Source organism: Aricia agestis, chromosome 1 (genome assembly GCF_905147365.1).
Source record: "Aricia agestis chromosome 1, ilAriAges1.1, whole genome shotgun sequence".
Classification (NCBI taxonomy): domain Eukaryota; kingdom Metazoa; phylum Arthropoda; class Insecta; order Lepidoptera; family Lycaenidae; genus Aricia; species Aricia agestis.
Genome location: NC_056406.1, coordinates 15,554,941 through 15,576,787, shown reverse-complemented (window position 1 = coordinate 15,576,787; position 21,847 = coordinate 15,554,941). Strand labels below are relative to the sequence as shown.

At 37.9% G+C, this 21,847-nt stretch overlaps 2 protein-coding genes across 3 annotated transcripts in view; one reads left to right on the top strand and one right to left on the bottom strand.

Annotated features, from left to right (window-relative positions):
* The first annotated feature begins 11,468 nt into the window (after positions 1-11,468).
* Positions 11,469-17,160, top strand: LOC121727954 (nucleolar complex protein 2 homolog). Of its 2 annotated transcripts, XM_042116039.1 has the most exons (7): positions 11,469-11,618; positions 12,057-12,176; positions 12,951-13,168; positions 13,531-13,714; positions 14,220-15,049; positions 16,250-16,465; positions 16,569-17,160. In XM_042116039.1, exons 1-7 carry the CDS (start codon positions 11,576-11,578, stop codon positions 17,121-17,123), a joined length of 2,166 nt encoding a protein of 721 aa, XP_041971973.1. In that variant the 5' UTR covers positions 11,469-11,575; the 3' UTR covers positions 17,124-17,160. The 2 variants fall into 2 exon arrangements, with proteins under 2 accessions (XP_041971973.1, XP_041971981.1); XM_042116047.1 differs by lacking the exon at positions 12,057-12,176.
* A 112-nt stretch (positions 17,161-17,272) lies between these two features.
* The window catches only part of LOC121732002 (hydrocephalus-inducing protein homolog), a 52,409-nt gene continuing 47,834 nt past the window's right edge, over positions 17,273-21,847 (bottom strand). The window contains exons 72-78 of the mRNA XM_042121740.1: positions 20,991-21,143; positions 20,680-20,844; positions 20,148-20,372; positions 19,490-19,711; positions 19,219-19,364; positions 18,779-18,959; positions 17,273-17,454 (exon numbers count right to left, since the gene is read on the bottom strand). Of these exons, the coding sequence (XP_041977674.1) occupies positions 17,314-17,454; positions 18,779-18,959; positions 19,219-19,364; positions 19,490-19,711; positions 20,148-20,372; positions 20,680-20,844; positions 20,991-21,143 (1,233 nt within the window). The 3' untranslated portion in view covers positions 17,273-17,313. The remainder of the gene's footprint in view (positions 17,455-18,778; positions 18,960-19,218; positions 19,365-19,489; positions 19,712-20,147; positions 20,373-20,679; positions 20,845-20,990; positions 21,144-21,847) is intronic.

Below are 21,847 nucleotides of genomic sequence, written 5' to 3'. Positions count from 1 at the left end.
CAGTGTCGAGTAAAATATTATGGCGGGAAAGCATATTCTACCATGAGGAGCCAAACTAAAAGCTCGAAGCAGATGGCGCCACCAGCGACTGGCCTTTGTTTACTACAAGTGTCAAATGAGTGGTAGCGCGTTTGCGTTTTCTATGTTTTCTTTGTGTTAACGATCTTAAAATAAATTCTTTGTTTACCTACTGTGAGTGAACTGAAAAGTGAGCTTCGTAAGAGAAATGCGTCAGTGGTGAGCCGAAAGCCGATCTGAGCGAAAGGTAAACATAGTAATATTTTTAGGTTATATTTCTTATTTCACCATTTGTTTAAATATGTTATCCTCTTAATTAAGGAGTTTTTATTTCAAGATTGGAGGCGTATGATCGGGACCAAAACTTTGACGATGGTTTGGGCGATCAAAAGGACAATTCTCTTATCTATCCACACCCTAATACATTCAGAGACATGAACGCCGATTACAGGTTAATCGGCGTTCATGTCTCTGAATGTATTCCAAGCATCAGCAAGCAGGAAATAATAGAGTCTATTCTATATAAAGGTATGTGTATATATAACATTATTAACATTTGTTAACTATCACAGATAAACGTGAAATATTTAGATATTATTCCATCTTTTTACAGATTGAACACGGAACCAACGGCTAACTTTTATACAAATCTAGACATCTTCTGACCGCCCCTTACTCATGGGACACTATACATTTCGTAAGAAGAATATGCAAAGCTTGCAAGTGATGTATTCAGTAGACATTAAAGTCTCTCAAGAAGGAGGTGTAGACATGTAGAGGAATGCTATTGTGAATGCGCTGCAGGAAATGGTGCATTTGCTAAGTGCAAACAATATTATGTCTGTGTCATGGTCATTCATGGCTTACATCCTCTATTTTGAACCAGCAGTGTTTGAAAAATAATTGTATAAAAATTATTTAAATCTAATAAAACCAAACAATCACTGATATCAGCTTTTATTTATTTTTCATAATACATTCTCTAAAGTTACAACACATGAAACATAAAAAATATTTTACTTGCTATTGTTTAATGGTTAATCCTATAATCCTCTCAGTATGAACTTATTTTAGTACTTGCTGCAACTGTGGTGCAACAAGCTGCGGAATCCTTACAGTAATTTTTCTATTAGCAAACATACCTTGAATTTGCTTTGACACTTGCTCATAGATGTTGCATAATTATGCTAATAAACGGTAAGACAACAGAAGCTCTGTATGTATTTCATAAAAATGGTTCTTATGGCTCAGCATCTGAAAATATATGTTATAATTTGTTATTGGTTTGTTCGTAAGACGCATGTCTAGGAAATAATAAGTTTGGCTTAGGCTAGACATCATAATTTCACAACTTTCCTGTGTATTTACTTCTTTCAAAATAATCATCTTCTGTGAAATGAAGTGAACTTAAGTTTGCCATATTCTTTCCTTGAAATTCTTCATTCACAAGGCATTTCCCCACTTTTTCTTCACTTTGGGGTTTTGGGAAATATATGGACTCTCCAGTTTTTAAAACTCAAAGCACAATATTGAGGCATTTTTACGAAAATTGATAAATAATACTCTTGTTTACAAAAAATGTATTGGATTTGACAGCTTTAATGTCAAATTACGGTCAGTCGACGATGCGACGCCTATCGGGATAAAAAGGCAGTTTTGCTCCTCATTATTCATGCAATTATTTTTTCTATAATATCGTCAGGTCAGTCAGGTCTAAAGTCTAGTATTCTAGTCAATGTATAAAGTATAAAGTCATTAAAAAACTGTTCCAAACTCGAAGCCTATTTATATATATATATTATGAGATAGCGTGTTTGTTTTTGTAATCCGAGGCGGTTTCTCTATTTTTATCTCTTTTCCCTTAAACGTCATACGACTTTTCACACCTGTCAGTTGCTCTTGACATCTAGATGTCAAACTTAAAAAGTATAAATGTCGGATGTCGAGAGCAGCGCGCTCATTGGCGGTTTGTTTTTTGATCCGTGCGGTTCTCTAGTATTTTAAAAATTTTAAACGGTGTTACCGTTCGCTTTTTAGATATTTTGTTAAGATTTTTATATTATAAATAATAATTATGGATAAACGCAATAATTCAGAAGAATTATTTTCGGTTTCGGCAAAACGTCCACGTCATAACAGTGACGTTATAGACAATTTAATTTTACAGGTTAATAACATTCAGAATTATTTAAGTAACTTTTTACCCAGTGAAAATGCCGTGCAGGACAATAGTCCAGATGCAGACATACTGGACGCTAACATCAGCGGTGAGTTATTTGAAAACTTTAATTTGGAAGATGAAAATGTGCATGAAATACCTGGCTCTGCCGAATTAAATCAGCCTCAGTTAACACCTGTATCTGAGCCTTCGTTTTCTATGCCGGTTTCTACTATAGTTAAGGAACCAAATATACAAAGAGCTTCGCTAAGTCATATTGAAAAGCTAAAATCATTGCAACATTTTGAAACCGATAATTGGTCGGAAGTACGATATTCAGACGTACAAAAATTGTATTGTGCAAATCCTGGTTTTGTAGAATTGGATTGTAATGACGAGTTAAAACCGTATGAGTCGTCTTTAAATTTATCGCATACAGAACGTGGTTTCGCAGCCATTTCATTAGCCATCCTCAAACAAAATGAGGCATTGGAACAAGTAATTAAAGATTTTGTTTCGTGGTTAAGTTCAGTGCAAGTTACTGACGCGAAGTCAGTAGAATCTAAAATTTGCGAACTTTTTACGCAAGGGGAGTTTAGTAAAATCTCAAACGATCTTTTGCAAATGGCATGTGGCCATCGAGCCGATATTATACAGCAGCGCAGAGACGCTTTATTGAAATCGGTTAAAAATAAATTTGTTAAATCTACCCTCCGAAAAATACCCCCAACTTGTGAAAGTTTATTTAATAAAACCGATTTTTCAGCTGTTATTGATAAAAATGGAGGTAGTAGTAAAGTTTTTTGGCCTCAAAAATCTGATAAAATCCAAGCTAGAAAATCTTTTTCCGAAAATTTTTACAACACTGTACCTGCGCAAGGTCAGAACCTACTCCCACTGCCGCACAGTGGAATAAATTTTGGATACAATCATAATTATATACCGTCACAAAATATTGCACCCTTTAATTCTATTATGCAACCTGCGCAAGGTGTGCCAAACCAACCGATTTTTAATAATTTTCCACGTCTTCCTTCGCAAGGAAGGAATTTTCGTCCCAGAGGTCCTCGTCCCTCAGGGAGCGGGCTACAAGCTAATAAAACATATCATACCGCCTCTCGTCGAGACGGAAACTTTAAAAAGAAATACTGACTAATTCATAGCCCGTCAACTACAACTATTCCCAAACAGATGGGTAAAGTTAGGAGCGGATCCATACAGTTTATTAATCATGGGCTACAGAATTCGGTTCAAAATAAAACCTCTCCTTCATTTTACCAAGATATAAAATTTTTTAGACCATCCGCTCCAAACTATTTCTTTCAAAAACATGGGGACCATAATTTACCAAGGCAACCTGTTTCAAATAATAATATACCTGCCATAAAGTCTGGCGACAGATTCCAAGGTATTCGCGTCTTTAACAAATTGGCTAGCTCAGATATTACGAGAGCAGGGAATACACCTAATCGTGTACTTGGAAAATTTTTTAATTGTTCGCCAGTTATACGTAAAGATGTTGCGCAAACATATAAATCTTACTTCGACTTTGTTAATTTTCCTAGGTTAGACAGTAACCTGGTTAAAATCTGCCCTAGATCCTCAGCAAACCTTACTGGTTTTGGGCAGAATGTGGGACCCGATCCGCAATCTAGAATGGTTACCAACAGACAAAACTCTGCGCATAAAATAGATATGTTTAGAAATATGTCAATTAAAGATGGCCAATTTAAAAACAATACAATTTTCAAGTCATCTCAATTTCGTGAGTCCTTGTGTCACGAGACTCACGAGAGGTCGCCTAGACTATTGAAATCTTTTATACTTTTGTCAAAAGATACGGGACATGCCTCCAAAGAAATTATTCCCTGTGCCGATGCCGGCGTCTCTGGAAATTCAATAGTGGGTTCGAAACCTACATATTTAATCTCCGATTCATCTCAATCCGGTGTCTCATTACTTAGCCACCAGTACATTGGGTTCGGATTGGGGAACTCAAATAGACAACCTGCGCATGACAGTAACTTGGTGGACTCACGAGCAATCCTTGCATTCAAACCACAAAGAGATGATGGCGAATCTCAAAATTTTTCAAAATTTAATTTCACATCGAGTAAAAACCTCTATGTCAGTGCAGTCGGACAACATAACAACTTTTGCGTTTCTAAAAAACGAAGACTTTCAATTCCAATCTCTGTTAAGTCTGTCACGTCAAATATTTGCTATCCTGGATCGACACAATGTCAATCTATCATTTCACCATCTGTCCAGCCGGTACAATATGGAAGCAGATCGGTTGTCGAGACAAAAATTGACCCCATAAATATGGCATCCTCTGCCTCCGATCACCGAGATAATTTTCAGAAAAACGGTACTGCCGGTGATAGACCTATTTGCCCCTCAGTCAGCCCATGTAGTCCCCTTGTATCCAAACCTAGATTTAATGGGCTATCAGGCGGAAATTCACGACCCAAGTCGTCTTTGGAACTATCCCCTGGATTGGCTATTCTCACCCCCTTTTCTCATGCCTCGGGTACTTTCGCATTTGAACAACGCACAGATAAGCTATCTAATTATAGCACCAAGATGGGTGAAGGCCAGCCACCTTCTAGCCAGCCGAGCTCTAGAAGCTCCGTTCACGATCCTAAATCTAGACAAAGTCCTTGTCGATATAACGATCAATCAACTGTCTCCACGAGTACAGAACAGGGTAATGGAAGTTTGGAAATGTGGGGGTGGACCCAGGCACTAAAAGACTGGACACCCGATCAAATAAACCTTTTAAAGTCTAGTTGGCGTGAGTCTACTAGGAGGTCTTATGAGTGTGCATGGCGAAGGTGGTGTATTTGGGCCCATCAGAATAATATACCTATAGGCACTCCTACAGGGTCAGATCTTGCTAGGTATTTATCAGACCTTTTTCAAGTACATAAGCTTTCTAGAAATACTATTATGCTTCATAAATCTGTGGTCTCAACTTTATGTGACCCTAACGAATGTAGACAACTTAGTTCCCATCCACTTGTACAGCACATTTTAAAGTCAATTTCTAATAAATGCCCGAAAAATGAGAAACCTCCTATATGGGACATTGATTTTCTATCTACCTGGCTTTGTAATACTTTTAGTACAGATTTAAATTTATATGAGTGTTCTAGGCGTACAGCGTGTATTTTATTACTGTGTTCTGGAAGACGTATACATGATCTCACTTTATTGTCAATCGATCCTGATAACTGTTTAATATCAAACGATAGTGTCATTTTCTGGCCTAAATACGGTTCAAAGACCGATAATGCCGATTATAGGCAATCTGGATGGAAGCTGGTTCAGAATAATGAATCTCGGGCTCTAGATCCCACCTTTTGGATAAAATATCTAATTAGACTATCTAGAGCAAGGCGAGATAAATGTAAATTAAATAACTTATTTCTGACAGTTTGTGGTCCACCCAAAGTGGCGTCAAAAACAACTATTTCAAACTGGCTAAAATCACTACTATCCGAAGCAGGTATAAAAGCCACACCAGGTAGTTTTCGCCCAGCTGTTGCATCTAAAAATTGGGTGCAAAATTTTCCTATTGACGAGATTTTACAAAGAGGAAACTGGCGTTCGCAAAATGTATTTTTAAAATATTATAAAAGAATAATAAAACCTAATCAAGAGATTAAGTCAATAACAAAATTATTTACACCTATTTAGATTTTGTTTTTGAGTTTTATTTTAATAATTGAATTTTACTTTTGTCTTTACAAATTATTGTTTAGTTAATTTTCTCAAATTATATATAATGGACTGACATGATTTAATTATTATATCCTTTATTTTTGTATCATTGAACTGTAAATAAACTAATTTTACTTGTACTGTCTTTTCCAATTTTATTTAAATTAATGTTTAAAACTTTTCACACCAGGCGATATCAAACACATCTCATAATATATATATATAAATAGGCTTCGAGTTTGGAACAGTTTTTTAATAGCAGCGTTTTACCTACCAATAAAACGCTTATTAAAACACTTTCCAAACTCGAAGCCTATAGTTTGTATATCTGCCTGGTATATAATATAATATATATATATATATTATGTAAAACCAATGAGCGCGCTGCTCTCGACATCCGACATTTATACTTTTTAAGTTTGACATCTAGATGTCAAGAGCAACTGACAGGTGTGAAAAGTCGTATGACGTTTAAGGGAAAAGAGATAAAAATAGAGAAACCGCCTCGGATTACAAAAACAAACACGCTATCTCATAATATATATATATAAATAGGCTTCGAGTTTGGAAAGTGTTTTAATAAGCGTTTTATTGGTAGGTAAAACGCTGCTAATATTTTCCTAAAATTGTGTTATCTAGGTTTTTAATGTGTAATATTGGTAGGATATTAACCATAAGATATTCGTTATCGTGCACAAGTATAGGAGAGTGATGCAATATCCAGAAACGAGCTATTTTTTAAGTTAGCTAGACATCATGTTGTACCAGTCATTTGTCACCTAGTAAATTTTTGTTTCGAGAAAGGGGTTTTTCCTACTGCATTAAAAGAATCCATTATTACGCCAGTATTCAAGGGTGGGGATGAGCTTGACATTAGGAATTACAGACCAATCTCAGTATTAACTGCAATCTCAAAAATTGTGGAAAAAATAATAAATATACGTATCGTAAATTACCGATGTAAATATACCATCATAGCAAATAATCAATATGGTTTCCAATCTGGCAAATCAACTACAGACGCCGTTGAGGCACTGACGTCTGTAATTGTTAATGAACTAGATGCTAAAAATAAATGCCTAGCTGTTTTTCTCGACCTAAGAAAGGCATTTGACACAGTCTCAATCCCCATCCTTGTAAAAAAGTTGGAATATATTGGAATTAAAGACGTTTCACTAAAACTGCTTATAGACTACCTTAGCAACAGGACTCAGAGGGTCAGGGTCAGTGAACTGGTTAGTAACAGCGAAAAAATAGATTATGGAGTTCCTCAGGGTAGTGTACTCGGCCCTACCCTATTTCTGATCTACCTGAATGATCTCTGCAATCTAAAAATACCTAACGCTCATATTTTTTCATATGCTGATGACACCGCAGTTGTATTCACAAACACTACCTGGGAGGCGGTTAAGACGGACACTGAGTATGGGTACATAAAATAGCGAAGTGGCTAAGAAAAAATTTACTCACGCTAAACACCCAAAAAACAAACTACGTGACCTTCGCACTTACTAATAAGACTCAGCCTGAAGTTGACCCTAACATCAGAGTACATCAATGTAGTAACATAATAGGCGCCATAAATTGCAACTGCCCTGCAGTAACTAAAGTAAACGCTGTGAAGTACTTAGGTATTATGCTGGACCAAAGACTCTCGTGGCATCCTCAAATAGATCTGGTTGCCTCCAGGTTACGTAAGCTTATTTGGCTCAGCTGTCGTCGTTTCAGCTGTCGATGTAGCCGCTCCACCATTCCATTGCACTGTGGATGGTATGCTGTGGTAGGGCGATGTTCGGCAACTATTATTTCGGCTAGGCGCTTGAAGAGCTGTGACTGAAACTGCTGACATCGATCTGTCGTGATGGTGGCGGGGCATTCGAATCGTGATACCCATCCGGAGACGAAGGTTTGTGCGCACGTCTCGGCTGTGATGTCAGCTATTGGGTAGACCTCGGGCCAGCGTGTGTAGCGGTCTATGGCGGTCAAACAGTACCTGTAACCATTAGAATAAGGTAGTGGTCCTATTAAGTCGATGTGGACTTGGGAAAAGCGTTGGGAAGGAATTGGGAAAGAGGATAAAGGAGAGGATGTGTGGCGGGTTATTTTGGAAATCTGGCAATCCGTGCATTCTTTTGCCCATCTACGGCAATCCTTTTGCATTCCAGACCATACAAATCTTTCTCCGACCAGTTTTGCAGATGCTGATGATCCAGGATGGCCCAGCTCATGTTTTTTTGAGAAGATTTGCTTCCGGTATTTTGGTGTTATGTATGGCCGGATTCTCCCTATAGAAACGTCACAGTATACATCATTGTTTTTTTTCAAAGATAAGAGCTGTTGCAGTCTTCAGCAGATTTTGCAATTCAGGATCTTGTTCCTGATCTTTTGCAAGATCTCTGTAGTTGATAGTTTCTGTGATCTCCTCTATTCTCGATAGTGCATCTGCAATTACAGGTCGCTTCCAGGTATATGTTTCAGGTCTGTAGAGTATTGAGCAATAAAATCCAGATATCTAAATTGTCTCGGTGAACACTTTTCTCTCTTGGTTGTAAATGCGAAGGTAAGTGGTTTGTGATCGGTATAAATAGTAAATTGTCTGGCTTCTAACATATATTTAAAGTGTTTGATTGCTTCATATATGGCAAGTAATTCTCTATCGTATGGGCTGTACTTTTTCTGACTAGGAGATAATTTTCGAGAGAAAAACGATAATGGCTTCCACATATTGCCTTCCTTTTGTTGCAGGACAGCTCCAATGGCTTGGTCTGAAGCGTCCGTAAAAAGTGCCAATTCTGCATGTATATCCGGGTGAGTAAGCAGCGTGGCATCTGCTAGGCTTTTCTTGCATAATTCGAAGGCTTCTAACATCTCCTTCGTCATACTTACAGGGGCTGCTCCCTTTATATTTCCTGTTAGGGCGTTATTTAAAGGACCTTGTATTTTGGCGGCCTGCGGGATGAATCTTCTATAATAGTTTATCATTCCTAGGAATCTTCGGAGTTGTTTCGCTGTGGTTGGAGGTTGCAGGTTTTTGATTACTTCAACCTTTTCATCTAGCGGTTTTATTCCTTCAGCTGTTTCTTGAATCTTGATATCCCAGGAATGATATTGCTGGTACGCCAAAAACACATTTCGCTGTATTTATCAGGATTCCATAATTGGAGAGTCGCTCAAAAAGTCCTTCCAGGTGTTTTCTATGTTCCTCATCTGTGCGTGAGTAGATTAAGATATCATCTATGAACGAATATACATTGCTCAAGCCCTAGAGTACTTCATCTATGAACCTTTGAAAAGTTTGTGCTGCGTTTCTCAATCCAAATGTCATATAGGGAAATTCATATAGGCCGAAAGGTGTAGTGATTGCTGTCTTAGGTATGTCTCCCTTGGAAACAGGTATCTGATTATAAGCTTTGATTAGATCTATTTTTGAAAATATTTTGGCTCCAGAAAGTTCGTATGTGAAATCATTAATGTGACGTATAGGGTAGCGGTCTGGTATGGTTCTTGCATTTAGGGAACGGTAATCTCCGCATGGTCGCCACCCATCATCTTTTTTCTTTGCTAGGTGTAGTGGCGAGGACCATGAGCTTTCAGATCGTCTTGCAGTTCCATTTTGTAGCATCTCGTCAAATTCCTTCTTAGCTATCGCCAGGCGGTCTGGAGCTAATCGACGGGGGCGGGCATATACGGGTGGGCCTGGAGTGGTTCGTATGTGATGCTTTGTCGTGTGCTTCGGTTCCACAGGTGCTCCGGCGGGTCTCGTGATGATGGGAAACTTCTTCAGCAACTCGTGGTATGGCGAGACGCCCGCCACGGCCTTGACGGTAAGTACCTCTGTCTCCTTGGCACAATGTGGGAGTGCTTTTGAAAGAGTCGTGAGGTTGTCTACGAGTCGATGGTTGCGGCAGTCGACTAATAAATTATAGTGACTTAAGAAGTCGACGCCTATTATAGGTTTTGCCACGTCAGCTACCACAAACCTCCACACAAAGTCCCGTCGTAATCCCAAATCTAGATGCAGTTCTTCGTAGTCATATGTCGATATTATGGAGTTATTTGCTGCATACAGTTGAAACTCTGTCTTATTACGGTGTCCTCTAGTCGCTTTCTTAGGGAATACACATAATTCGGAGCCAGTATCAATTAGGAACTCCAACTTGGTCTTCCTGTCGGTGACGAAGAGGCGGCCGTTGCATGCATAGCAGTCATTTGCCGCCACTACTGACTGCCGTCGGCATTTTCCGTGAACGAGCAGGGGCGGGTGCATTTAAATGCCTTGTTGCCAAATTTATTGTCGTAATAGCACATACCGTTACTCCTCGATTGAGATCTCGAACGTGACCTGTATCTCTGCCTGTCAAATCTACGACGTGGTTGTCGCGACTGGTGTGTGCTGAGTTCTGCTACCTGCTTGGTCAGCTGCTCGATCTGCCTTGCCATCGCCTCCATCGCCGACCACATAGAGTCACTAGCTGGTGTGCTGCTGCTGCCAGGTGTTGCTGCTGCCACCTGGAGTGTCGGTTGTGCGATGGCCGTTATCTTATCTGCCAACTCTGCTAACTTGTCCAGAGGCATGTCGCCCTGCGAAGCTATAATCGGTTGCACAGATACAGGAAGTCTGTTGTACCAGGTCGTTCTAATGAACTCCTCTGGTATGTTCGGACCGGCGAGGTGCTGCAGGTGACGCAAGAATTGCGACGGCTTTCGTGTGCCAATGTCCTCACTCATGAGGAATTGTTTGATTTTTTCTTCGCGTGGGGCGGTCAGGCGAGGAATCAGTTCGGATTTTAAAGTTTCATATTTCCTTTCTTTGGGCGGGTTCTCGATGATATCCGCCACCTCCACTGCATATTTGTGTTCTAGGTTTCCGCATGTCGTGTAAAATTTCGTTGTGTCATTGCTAATTCCTGACAGCAGAAACTGGCCCTCGATTTGCGCGAACCACAGAGCTGGGCACTCTGGCCAAAATGGGGGCACTTTAACTCCGACTCGAAATACTTCCGTCGGCGCCGGTACTCCTTTGTTCGGAAAACTCACGTTCGGGTTTTCTTCGTTATTAGTCGCGGCGTTTTCTTGCGGCGTAGCCATTTTTATTAAAATTAATGTGCACTTTTGTTTCTAATAATTATTGTCTTTGTGAATCACTATATTTTGTCACGTCGGGGTCACCAATGTAAGAACTAATTGTTAGTTCCTTACGTTACAGGTCCATAAATGAAATACAGAGTCCAGAAATACTGTTTCGTTTATTCACCACATCTTAGCCATTGTCACAATTATTCACAAGTTATTTCACAATAACTAAGTTCAATACAATTTACTATCGCCTGAATACCGCAAGAACATCAAAACGTAAAGAAAACTCAAAACATCAAAACTAACGTCAACATTCGAAACCCGAGCTTTCGCGCACCTTTATTTTTAATTTCGACTAAATATGTAGTTCCTACATAAGGAGGATGCTTGCATGATAGTTGCAGGAGCTGCCACAGTTATATAGCCGAAGTGCCATAATAAGAAAAAAAAATTGTGTCAATTGTCAAAGTCAAAAATGCGTGATATGTGTTGATTTTTTGGTTATAATTCGTACGAAACGCATAATAATATTGCGATTTAAATAAGTTAATTAACTATTTACGTTTCAAAAAATAGTAGGCCTGTCTAAGATTCGAAATGAAGAGAAAATTGAAAAGTAAAACGGATGTTAATAATACAGGTCTGTATAATAACTAATAAGTGCATCATAAGTCCTAACCTAATTTGCATGTAAACTACATACCATAATATCATATTGATACTGTTCATTTAATGATATTAAGTACCTAACTAACTAACTAACAAGTGAATATATATTGTAAGTAAACTACAGCAGCGGTATGTTAATACTAAGGCTGCATTTCCACTTTCCACTAGAGATGTGTTGCGGGGAATGTGTTTTTAAGATCCAATAGCATCGCCGCGCTGAGCGATGTCATGGCAAGCTCACGTCAATGAAGCGATTTTTTCACAACACATCTCTGGTGGAAACACAGCCTAACTGTTCCTGTGAGTCCTGACCAAGATTAATAAGAGATTGACTATTATTGTCACAAGATTTGGTTCTTTTAGAAACTTAATACAATATAATATATATTTATGATCATAATTTTTTTAGGTATTGAAGACAATGAAGTGGGGAAAAGTAAAAAAAAGTTCACAATGAAGTTAAAAGAAGATATACCATCTGAAGATTCAGATAATAACGCTTCTGATAATAATGCTTCTGATATTTCAGGTATTTTCTTGCATTTAAAATAATCCAAATTATTACAAAATGGTACAAGGTACATACTAAACTGCAACAAGGCTTTATTTGAATGGGAGCGCTGCTGGTATAGGAGAACTGTCAAAAATGATGTTTTTGTATGATGGTAGCGTTAGTCCTTTTTTTCGCCACATTCATTTAAAGCCTTGACGAGCTGTAACATTATGTTAATGTCTTTTTTTTATATAAAAATAAGCTTCATCTGCAGAAGCTGTACGGGGCTAATCCACTAATGACATCTACTATAATTGTACTACAGTAATGTTATTTATAGCATTCAAGCAGAGAATCAGCATTTGCAAAATTAAAAAAGCTTTTATTGGATGTCACATGTATAAGTTATTATTGTTCTATCTGTACAGGGGGTATCCACTAATGACATTTAGTATTGTACTACAGCAGGGGTTCCCAAACTTATTTTGTCTACTGCCCACTTTGAGAACAAATTATATTTCAGCGCCTGTCATGGTTTCAATTTAAAATGCATCCAGATGTAATGAAATTACAAATCACACCCCAAGCCTCTACACAACACCCCCATTTTTTTTCTGGGTCCCACAACACCCCCTTTAGACCTTCAGGCTCAGCGCCCACAAGGAGGAGTTATCACCCACTTTGGGAGCAGCTGCACTACTGTAATGTTATTTATAGCGTACAAGCAGAGAATCAGCATTTTCAAATAGCATTTTCGAAATTCAAAAAGCTTTTATTGGATGTCACATGTGTAAGTTGTTATTGTTCTAGATTCTGAAGAAGATATCAATCCAGAAAGCCATAAGAAGTCTTTAGAAAATTTAAAGAAAACAGATCCAGACTTTTATAATTTCTTAGAAGAAAATGATGAAAACCTTCTAAACTTTGAGGATGATTCTGATGATGCTGCCTCTGAAAAAGATGAAAATGGAGATTCTGTTCACATCCCAGGGCCCCTTGAAGGAGATAGTGACGAAAGTGACTATGAGGTAAGGACAGTAGGCAGTAGCACTAGTCAATTCTTGTTAAAAACTAAGTGATCAATTATAAATAATAATTTAATAAATTTATTGTACATACCAAGTTGCTTAATTTTTAATGCATGTAACAGATGCCACAGTCCATTGACTTCTCTATTAAAGGTGCTTGATTGTCACAGACCAGACAAGGTTCCTATTTTGAGAGCTCATATATCAAAGCCATTGTAAGTATACAAGTACTATTAGTAAATAGTACTGATGGTAAGTCATTGTACTAGGATCCACGGGCACCAATACCGTTAGGATGTACTTCTCTTTACATAATACGTACCAAAAAACACATAGCAATTAATAATTTTTGTTTTTTACAGGACGATAGCAGAGCACACAGCAAAATAACTCTAAAAATGGTTTCACAATGGCAAGAGGAATTGCAAAGTGAAAACAAAATCAAACTGTCAACACTGAATGCTGTTATTAAAGCCTTTAATGCAGCCATGTTGAGGGCCACCAGCGATGATGGACAATCTTCTGGTGGGGAATATAAAGTGGAAGGTAAGCCAAAAAATTTAAAACCTTTACTATAAACTAAGAAATTTTAGTTATTATAGTTTGTGCGTTTTAAGATGGCATGGGTGACAGTTTTCATGTTCCTTGCTACGGGTTTTTTTTTTTACAAGAAAACAAAAAAATCAAAATGTAATAAATTATATTCCATCTACAAAAACAAATGTTTCCTATAATTGTAAATGAATAAAAATGAAAAGTTGCTAAATGCTAACTTATTAATAAATATTATAAATATTAACTGTGAAATAGGAGTATAAAATTATCTTAAATCGCCGGCACCACTGAAATGTCAGTACGAAATCGATAATTTCGATTGCAATTCCTTTACGAAGTGATTCGATATTTTTAAACTATCGATTAATTTTTGTTAGGTAACTTCCCTACTATTGTCAATTATAATGTGTCACGCATATCATCATAAAACGCACAAACTATAGGATGTTATAATGTGAAACTATGACTTACCTTAAAACATATTAATAATTTTCAGGCTCTTCGGTTTTTAATGCTGTAATACAAATGTGTGTTCTGTATTTACCTCCTGCAATAAAGAAATATTTGGGAATGGAATCGAGTGGCAAGGACCCTCAAAAGTGTAAACATTTTGTTAAGATAAAGGGGTCTCTTATTGCTTATCTCAAAGACCTTCTCAAACTCCTAACTGGAGTCTCATCAGATAATATTTTGACAGTGCTTCTCAAGCATTTGCATCAAATGTCAGTATATGTAGCATGCTTCAACAGAACTTCCAAACAAGCTCTGAAAAGATTAATCACCCTATGGAGTAACGGAGAGGAGACAGTCAGAGTCCTGGCATTTTTATGTATCCTAAGAATAACAAGGAATCAACAGTCGGCCCTGTTGGATATCGTATTGAAAGCCATGTATCTAACATATGTTAAAAACTGTAAATTTGTGAGTCCAACCACGTGGCCCGGAATAAACTTTATGAGGAGATCGCTCGTAGAAATGTTTTCGTTGGATTTGAATTCCTCGTACCAGCACGTGTTCTTGTATATACGACAGTTAGCTATACATTTGAGGAACGCAATAGTCGTGCAGAAGATAGAGAACAGACAAGCTGTGTATAACTGGCAGTACGTGAACTCGTTACACTTGTGGGCGGACTTGATATCGGCGACGTCCAACAAGCCGCAGCTCCAGCCGCTGCTCTACCCGCTGGTTATGGTCATAACGAACACGATCAAACTGGTGCCGACACACCAATACTATCCACTTAGATTCCATTGTGTCGAAATTCTTATCAACCTATCAAAGGAAACGAACACATTTATACCAATTCTGCCGTATATTGTAGAGGTAAGTTATTTACTTTCTGAATATTATAATATCATATATAATTCGATATATTTAATTACATAGTACGCGAGCCTTAAAGTATTATAAAAAATATTTGCAAAGAGAATGGCGTAGTTTCTCATAATCTACCACGGCATCGCATTTACCCGCTCGACCTCTGCCTCTGATTTTTTGGAGCTTGCGCGTAAATATGGGTAAAGGCTACGAATAATAAAAACTAAGGAAGAGTAACTCCGTCAAAAAAGTGCACCAAAAGGCTACAAAATGTGACCCGAATACATGCATATTTATGCATGTGTTCAGTACACATTTTTCGTGTATATATACTCGAGTGACATTCAACCAGGTTGACATGACAATTTTGTCAAACTCATTTTACAATTTGTTTACTTACTTTTTACGTAGCTTTTTACAATATTTTTGTTGTTAAAATGCCTAAATGCCCTGTGAAATGGTTTAGAAGTCATATAGATACGACTTTTAATACAGGAATAACCTTTCATCTGTAAGTGAATTGTTTAAAATTATGCTTAAATTTCTTTTATTTTTGTCGACCCAAAAAAGATGGTTTATTTAAGTTGGATGCTAGGGTATTTGCATATAATTAAGCTGGTCTCTTTGTGTTTGTCTAATTAAATTCACATGTTATTCTAAAAGTGCAATAAACAAAGAATAATATAATTACAAAATTTTTACAAAGTCGCCATGGACAGTGTTATGCAAGATGCAATAATTTAATCACAAACGAAATTTTAGGGTCTGGCTAACATTATACTAAATGCGTTATAAGATGATATGGGTATTCTCGTATTTCTTGCTATTTTTTTACAACAAAACAAAAAAAACAATGTAATTTTTTTTTTATGAAATAAGGGGGCAAACGAGCAAACGGGTCACCTGATGGAATAATTAGGGTAGGGAATTCACGTCCCGTCGGAAATCCGACGCCCAATATTATGATACGTTACCTGGGATACGACCTTGGCGAAAATCTGAATTGTCATATTTTAGTGTTCGAAAAGGAGCCAAATTTAAAACGGTTGAAGTATGGGAGTTACATTTCCTTAGTTTTTATTATTCATAGGGTAAAGGACTACGTAACTACAAGCAGTAACCTTAATAAGGATTCGTTTAATAACACATTTCTTAATTAATTACTAAATAAGTCCTAAAGGAATTACTAAAATATTCATATTGCAGGTTTTGACATCCTATGACTTTAACAAGAAGCACAAGAAAGTTTCTATGAAGCCGTTAGATTTTTCGTGCATTCTACGATTGGCCAAGTCCCAGTTAACTGAGAATGGGTTCAAGGATTCAGTGATCGATAGAATATACGGCTTGCTTCTGGAATACACGGCAAATGAGTCTCATACCATTGCATTCCCTGACACCACTTTATTGGCAGTTGTACAGGTGTGTGTGCCTATTAAGAAACTTTGTAAATAAGTAAGAATTTGAATGGTATTCTTGGTAATAAAGTAAATATGATTTTTTTAAAATAATTCATTATTTCTAGATCAAACAGTTCCTGAAGTCATGCTCGGTAGCAAATTATACGAAAAGACTAAAGCAATTGCTTGAGAAGATAGAAGAGAACGCAAGGTTTATTGAAAAGGAGAGGGCGAAGATTTCCTTCAAGTTGAGCGAGGACAAAATGATCGCCGCTTGGGAAGCGAATATGAAAGCGAAAGGTACGCCGCTGCTTAAATTCTACGAAAGCTGGAGTAAAGTGAACAAAATTCAGAAACGTAAGAAGGCGAGCAAGAATGAGCAGCTGGCAACCGAACTTCCCATGATAAAGAGACCCAAAATACAAGAAATTGAAGAAAAAGTAACAAAACCCGAAAGCAACGGTCCACCGGTTCTGTTCCCGTCCGACAGCGAGGATGAAAAGGATCACTTCAAATTTGACGAAGACGATGAGCCGGAAGAGAAAGAAGAGAAACCTAAAGTGAAGAAATTGAAGAAGAAGGCAAACAAGAAGAATGCAAACAAGAAGAACAACACAGACGCTGACAATATTCCCGACAAAGATGATGTCGTCCAAGACTTTAGCGTCGCAGATTGGTAATATTTTTAGAACAATAAACTCTAAATAATAATCTCAATTTTGATTTTGTTATCCACACACTGTAGTCTTTGTTAGTTTATTACGTAAGATATACCTAATGAAAAGCATTGGTAAGGTTGGAAAAAGTCTACAAGCATAAAAACCAGTGATACCACAAAACAATATATTTTCATGTAAGTAGTTAACTAAATCAAACTTTTCCCTGTAAGAAGTATATCCAATGTATGTTGGGTTCGGGTGGTTCTAGCGGCTGGACGGTGAGGCAGGCGGTGGGCGGAGTCGGCCAGCCCCGCGCCGGCTCCTTACACAGACGCACTGTGAGTTTCACTTCCTGACAATCAGAATATAATCATTAAAGGTGGGTTGCACCAACTTACTTTAGCTATAACTGCTATAACTACAATGCAAAATGTCAAATCTTTGGTTAAAGTAAAAAATGGACGCCATATTTAACCATAACGTGGCGAAAAAAGGAACTAAGGCTGTCATCATACAAAAACGCCATTTTTGACAATTCTCCTTAACCAGCAGCGCCCCCGCCCACGTTCATTTCAAGCCTTGTCGGACCAGCTGTCATCTGTCAAATTCTGTGGTCAAAGTTAAGGTTAAAGTTAGCCTTAACTATAACCATAACTTTAATTTTAGCTTTTGGTGCAACCCACCCTAAGTCGTGCGGACACGGGAGACAAAACTGTCTGCTCAATCAATCCATTTCTCGAAAAGTCTATACTAATATCATAAATACGAAAGTGTGTCTGTCTGTCCGTCTATCTGTTTGTCTGTCCGTCTATCTGTTTGTCTGTCCGTCTTACCTCTTTACGCCCAAACCGCTTAACCGATTTTGCTGAAATTTGGTATGGAGACATTTTGAATCCCGGGAAAGGAAAGGTCATAGGATACTTTTTATCCCGGGAAAATGTACGGTTCCTGTGCGAGAAACGAATTTTTGCGAAACGAAATGTCGGGCGTCATCTAGTCAAAAATAAAATCTCCATAAACATGTTTAAAGTTTTGGGGCGGTTCAGTTTTGGATCAGCGGAGGCCGCCGGCCAATGTCGATTAAAGGAATGCGTCTTTAGGGGCCTTCCCTACGGATACTCCGTAATTTACCGTATTTTAAGCATTATAATAAAAATACAGCAATAATCTTCAGTATATCAACATTCCTTTCCCGGGCTTTCCCCGTTTTAAATTTTCTGTTTTTGTTTATTATATTCATGATATCAGCTTCCAAAGTAAAACCAAAAGATAAATAAAAAAAAAGGGTTTTGGAGCGATCTCGGCAACGCGGCAAATGTATGACCAAGGTCGTTTGCTCGGGGATGGCCGTTGTGAATGAATTTGCTCGGGGCATAATGGCTGTCCTCTAGCATACCAGCCAGTAATTATAGAGGTTGTGCAGTACAGCTACTATAATTATTATAGTTAGTAAACCTTATAGTAGGTTGTACATATTTTTAGTTGTAGTAGAAGGTAGTGTGCACGATGAAATTGAAATGATTTTAATAATAATAATTGTAGGAATTTCAAACCCAGTAACAAACTCAAAATTATGTTAAAATTCCAATAGTAACATAATTTTGGGTTTGTTTCTGGGTACCACTTTTGGTAATAACTAAAATATCCAAACCAGACTTACCGCTTTTGCTACTTACCGTTTTTGGACTTATTTTTTCACATTCCGTATTCACATGAAATTCTTCGCGATCTACGGACACCTTAAATGTTCGCGTTTCCGTAAACACATTCTTAAACGGTACTATTATGTGATCACCGGCTTTTATTTCGTATGGCCCCTGCGGTTGGGGCTCCAAGCCTGTGCCTTTTACGTTAAACCTGTAAAAATATATAATAAGTACGTAGAGAAGAGGCAAATCTGAGAGAAAATAAAGCAAGAATATTGACAAGACATGATTAGCAGATGGACCAAAACCCCGCCGGCGCCCCTCTAGAACGCAACCGTCACCTAAGACGCTGCCGCCCATAGGACGTGGCCTATGCGGCCTATTTATAAATCCAGGGCTGGACGAAAAGATAGAACAACGGAAAACTTATGATTGTTATAATTATTATATTACTCTTACGGAGTTATTACCTAAAGTGGCCTGCGTCCGGAGAATCGAAGGAGACTACACACGCCTGCACACCGAGCTCAGTTGGCTCGAACAACACACGGAATTTGCCTTTTTCATGGCCTCCTAGAGTATAAACTTTCTCCGGTATGATAGACGGGTGTGACACCTGAAGGGGATTTAAAAAATTTAAAGACCGATATATCAAAAATTTTATCTGAATTTGTTTCAGTTCTTTTTGGAAAATTAGTCATGCCTTTCTAACATGATGATAAAGTATAAAAACAAATTTACCGAAATTTTAAAATTCGTTTGAGATTTGGTCTTGTTCTGCACTTTGAGTGTCAAAGGCACAGACGACCCTATAGCCGCAGCGATCTCCACATTCTTTTCATCGGCAGGAAGACATTTTAATACCAAGTTATAAGATATAGTCCCGATGACGCTATTACTTATATTCAGCTGATCTTGCCACTCGCCAGCAAATAACGGGGAGTAAACCATAGGTAATGTTGCCTGAAAAAAAGTCCAACTCAATGATTTATCCCCGTGTTTGGTTACAATATTACCTAAGTATTAATAACAAGTTTAGAAATTACACAGATAAAAACCAAATAAGTAAGTACTAAATGACTTCGTTATTTATCAAAGTCTTTATAATGGGCTACTTCAAAGTTCCAGCAGTATAAAATATATTGTGAAAGTGTGTCTGTTGATTTGTTGCTACAAGATCTGGTTTTGATTAAAGGTCCGGTTTACAGTATACTATAAATACTACAAAAGAACTTTTTTATCTCGGAAAATGTTTCGAGTGGTACAGCGCGATAAATGAATTTTATCGGGATTAAATCAACATTAAGGGCAGCTGTTTCATATAAGATAAGTTATGGAATGTCTATCTGGCACTTATCAGGAAGTGGTGAAACAGGCCCTCAGTAGAGGTATAAACTACCTGAGAGTTAGCTTGAATCCTCAACACGTTAGGGCATTCCAGTCTGTCGCAGCGTATCACGAAATCGGCGTCTACGGACAGCGGGTTCTGTACCACCAACTCCTGCGTCACGGACTCCCGCTCTCGCGTCACGAACGTCAGGGTGTCTTTGACGTTGCTCGGTGTTACCGTCACTTCCACGTCGTAGTATTGCAACTCACGAGCCTCTTCGTTCACGAATATCACCTAGATAGTTATCAAAAAAAATTAAACATAATGCTAAAATTAATAATTTATCAGATTTAACCCCCTGCATAGAGCTACGTAGCTACTAAATCCAAGACTTAGTGGGTTTTAGCCGAAGAAAAGATTTTCGTTTCACACGTTTCTAGATATTCTCTCAGGTATTTTGCGTATTTAAAACAGCATAGCAAGTTGCACCATTGATAGTTTTGATCTTTCACTTTAAATTCATAAACCTGACTATTATTTTTTTGATTATACATATATATACGAGTAAGTATATTAATTTTATAATACAGCAAGTACGTACTCTCATGACAATTTGACATTCGTCGTAGCAGACGAAAGTCCAGTTGCATGACGCGGCTCGCCCACACACTTGGAGCGTGTCTGGGCATTTCACTTCGAAGTACCCTTTGAATTTGTCTGGATAAGTCTTTACAACCTCAGTCACCACAGAATATGTTTCAGGGAGCTAGAATTAAAAAATATATTTTATCGGTATGTATAAACTGTACACAAAGATATTTAAAAAAACGTCGACCGTTTTGGTATTAAGTATCAAAAATCTTCGCTTAAATGGCATAAATTATGGCAATACAAATAAGTGTTTTGACTTACTTTCGTTATATTGTAGACGATAAGTTCTTCCGTATGAAAATCTTTGGCGGGTACAGTTATTTTAATTGTGTCGTTAGGACTCGGTTCCAGCGCTATACCAACAACTGTCACGAAAAGGGTACTTTCGCCAATAGGATAGAACAGAATTTGACTCTGAAATGTTATTTACAATGGCTAAATTGATGAGGAGGTGAGGACGTGATTATAACAAATAAGCTGTATTTCAAGTTACACTTACAAATGGCGGCGTTAGTTAAAGTACCATTCGGATCTGCGAGGCAAGCGTACGGCGTCACGCGTAAGCGACCGGTCGCTTGCTGCGGAGCAGCAAATAGCTTACCAATGCCCGCGACCGCATATCCGCGACCGACAAAAATTTAATTAAAATGATACTTTATTGACATGATTATAGCTATCATTTTTTTCTAAGTCACTAAGTAGTATTATAATAACCACGTGGCCAGCGTCGCTTGCCGCAGAGACCCGCGGCATGCAAGTGCGCCGCGTAAATAAGTACATTTGAACAAAATGCAACATTATTAACTACGTAACTAGGTAGCATTTCAAACTATGTTGCGATCTACAATTTTGTGATATTGTGCGCAGACAGAAGCTTTGACCATTTTTCCACCATAACTACGAGTGTAAACAAAACAATAATTGTGAATTATTTTACAATATTATGGCAGGGAATTTAGTATTAAGGGAAGAAATTATCCAAAAACTGTTGGCAGATGAAGAGGATGACGAAATTATTTTGTATTTTTTATCATTTCCGGAAAAGAGGAGAAAGGTTGACCCTATTTTTACGTCGCGGGTCTAAGAGGGATGCTACAATATACTCATTGCACGTCACT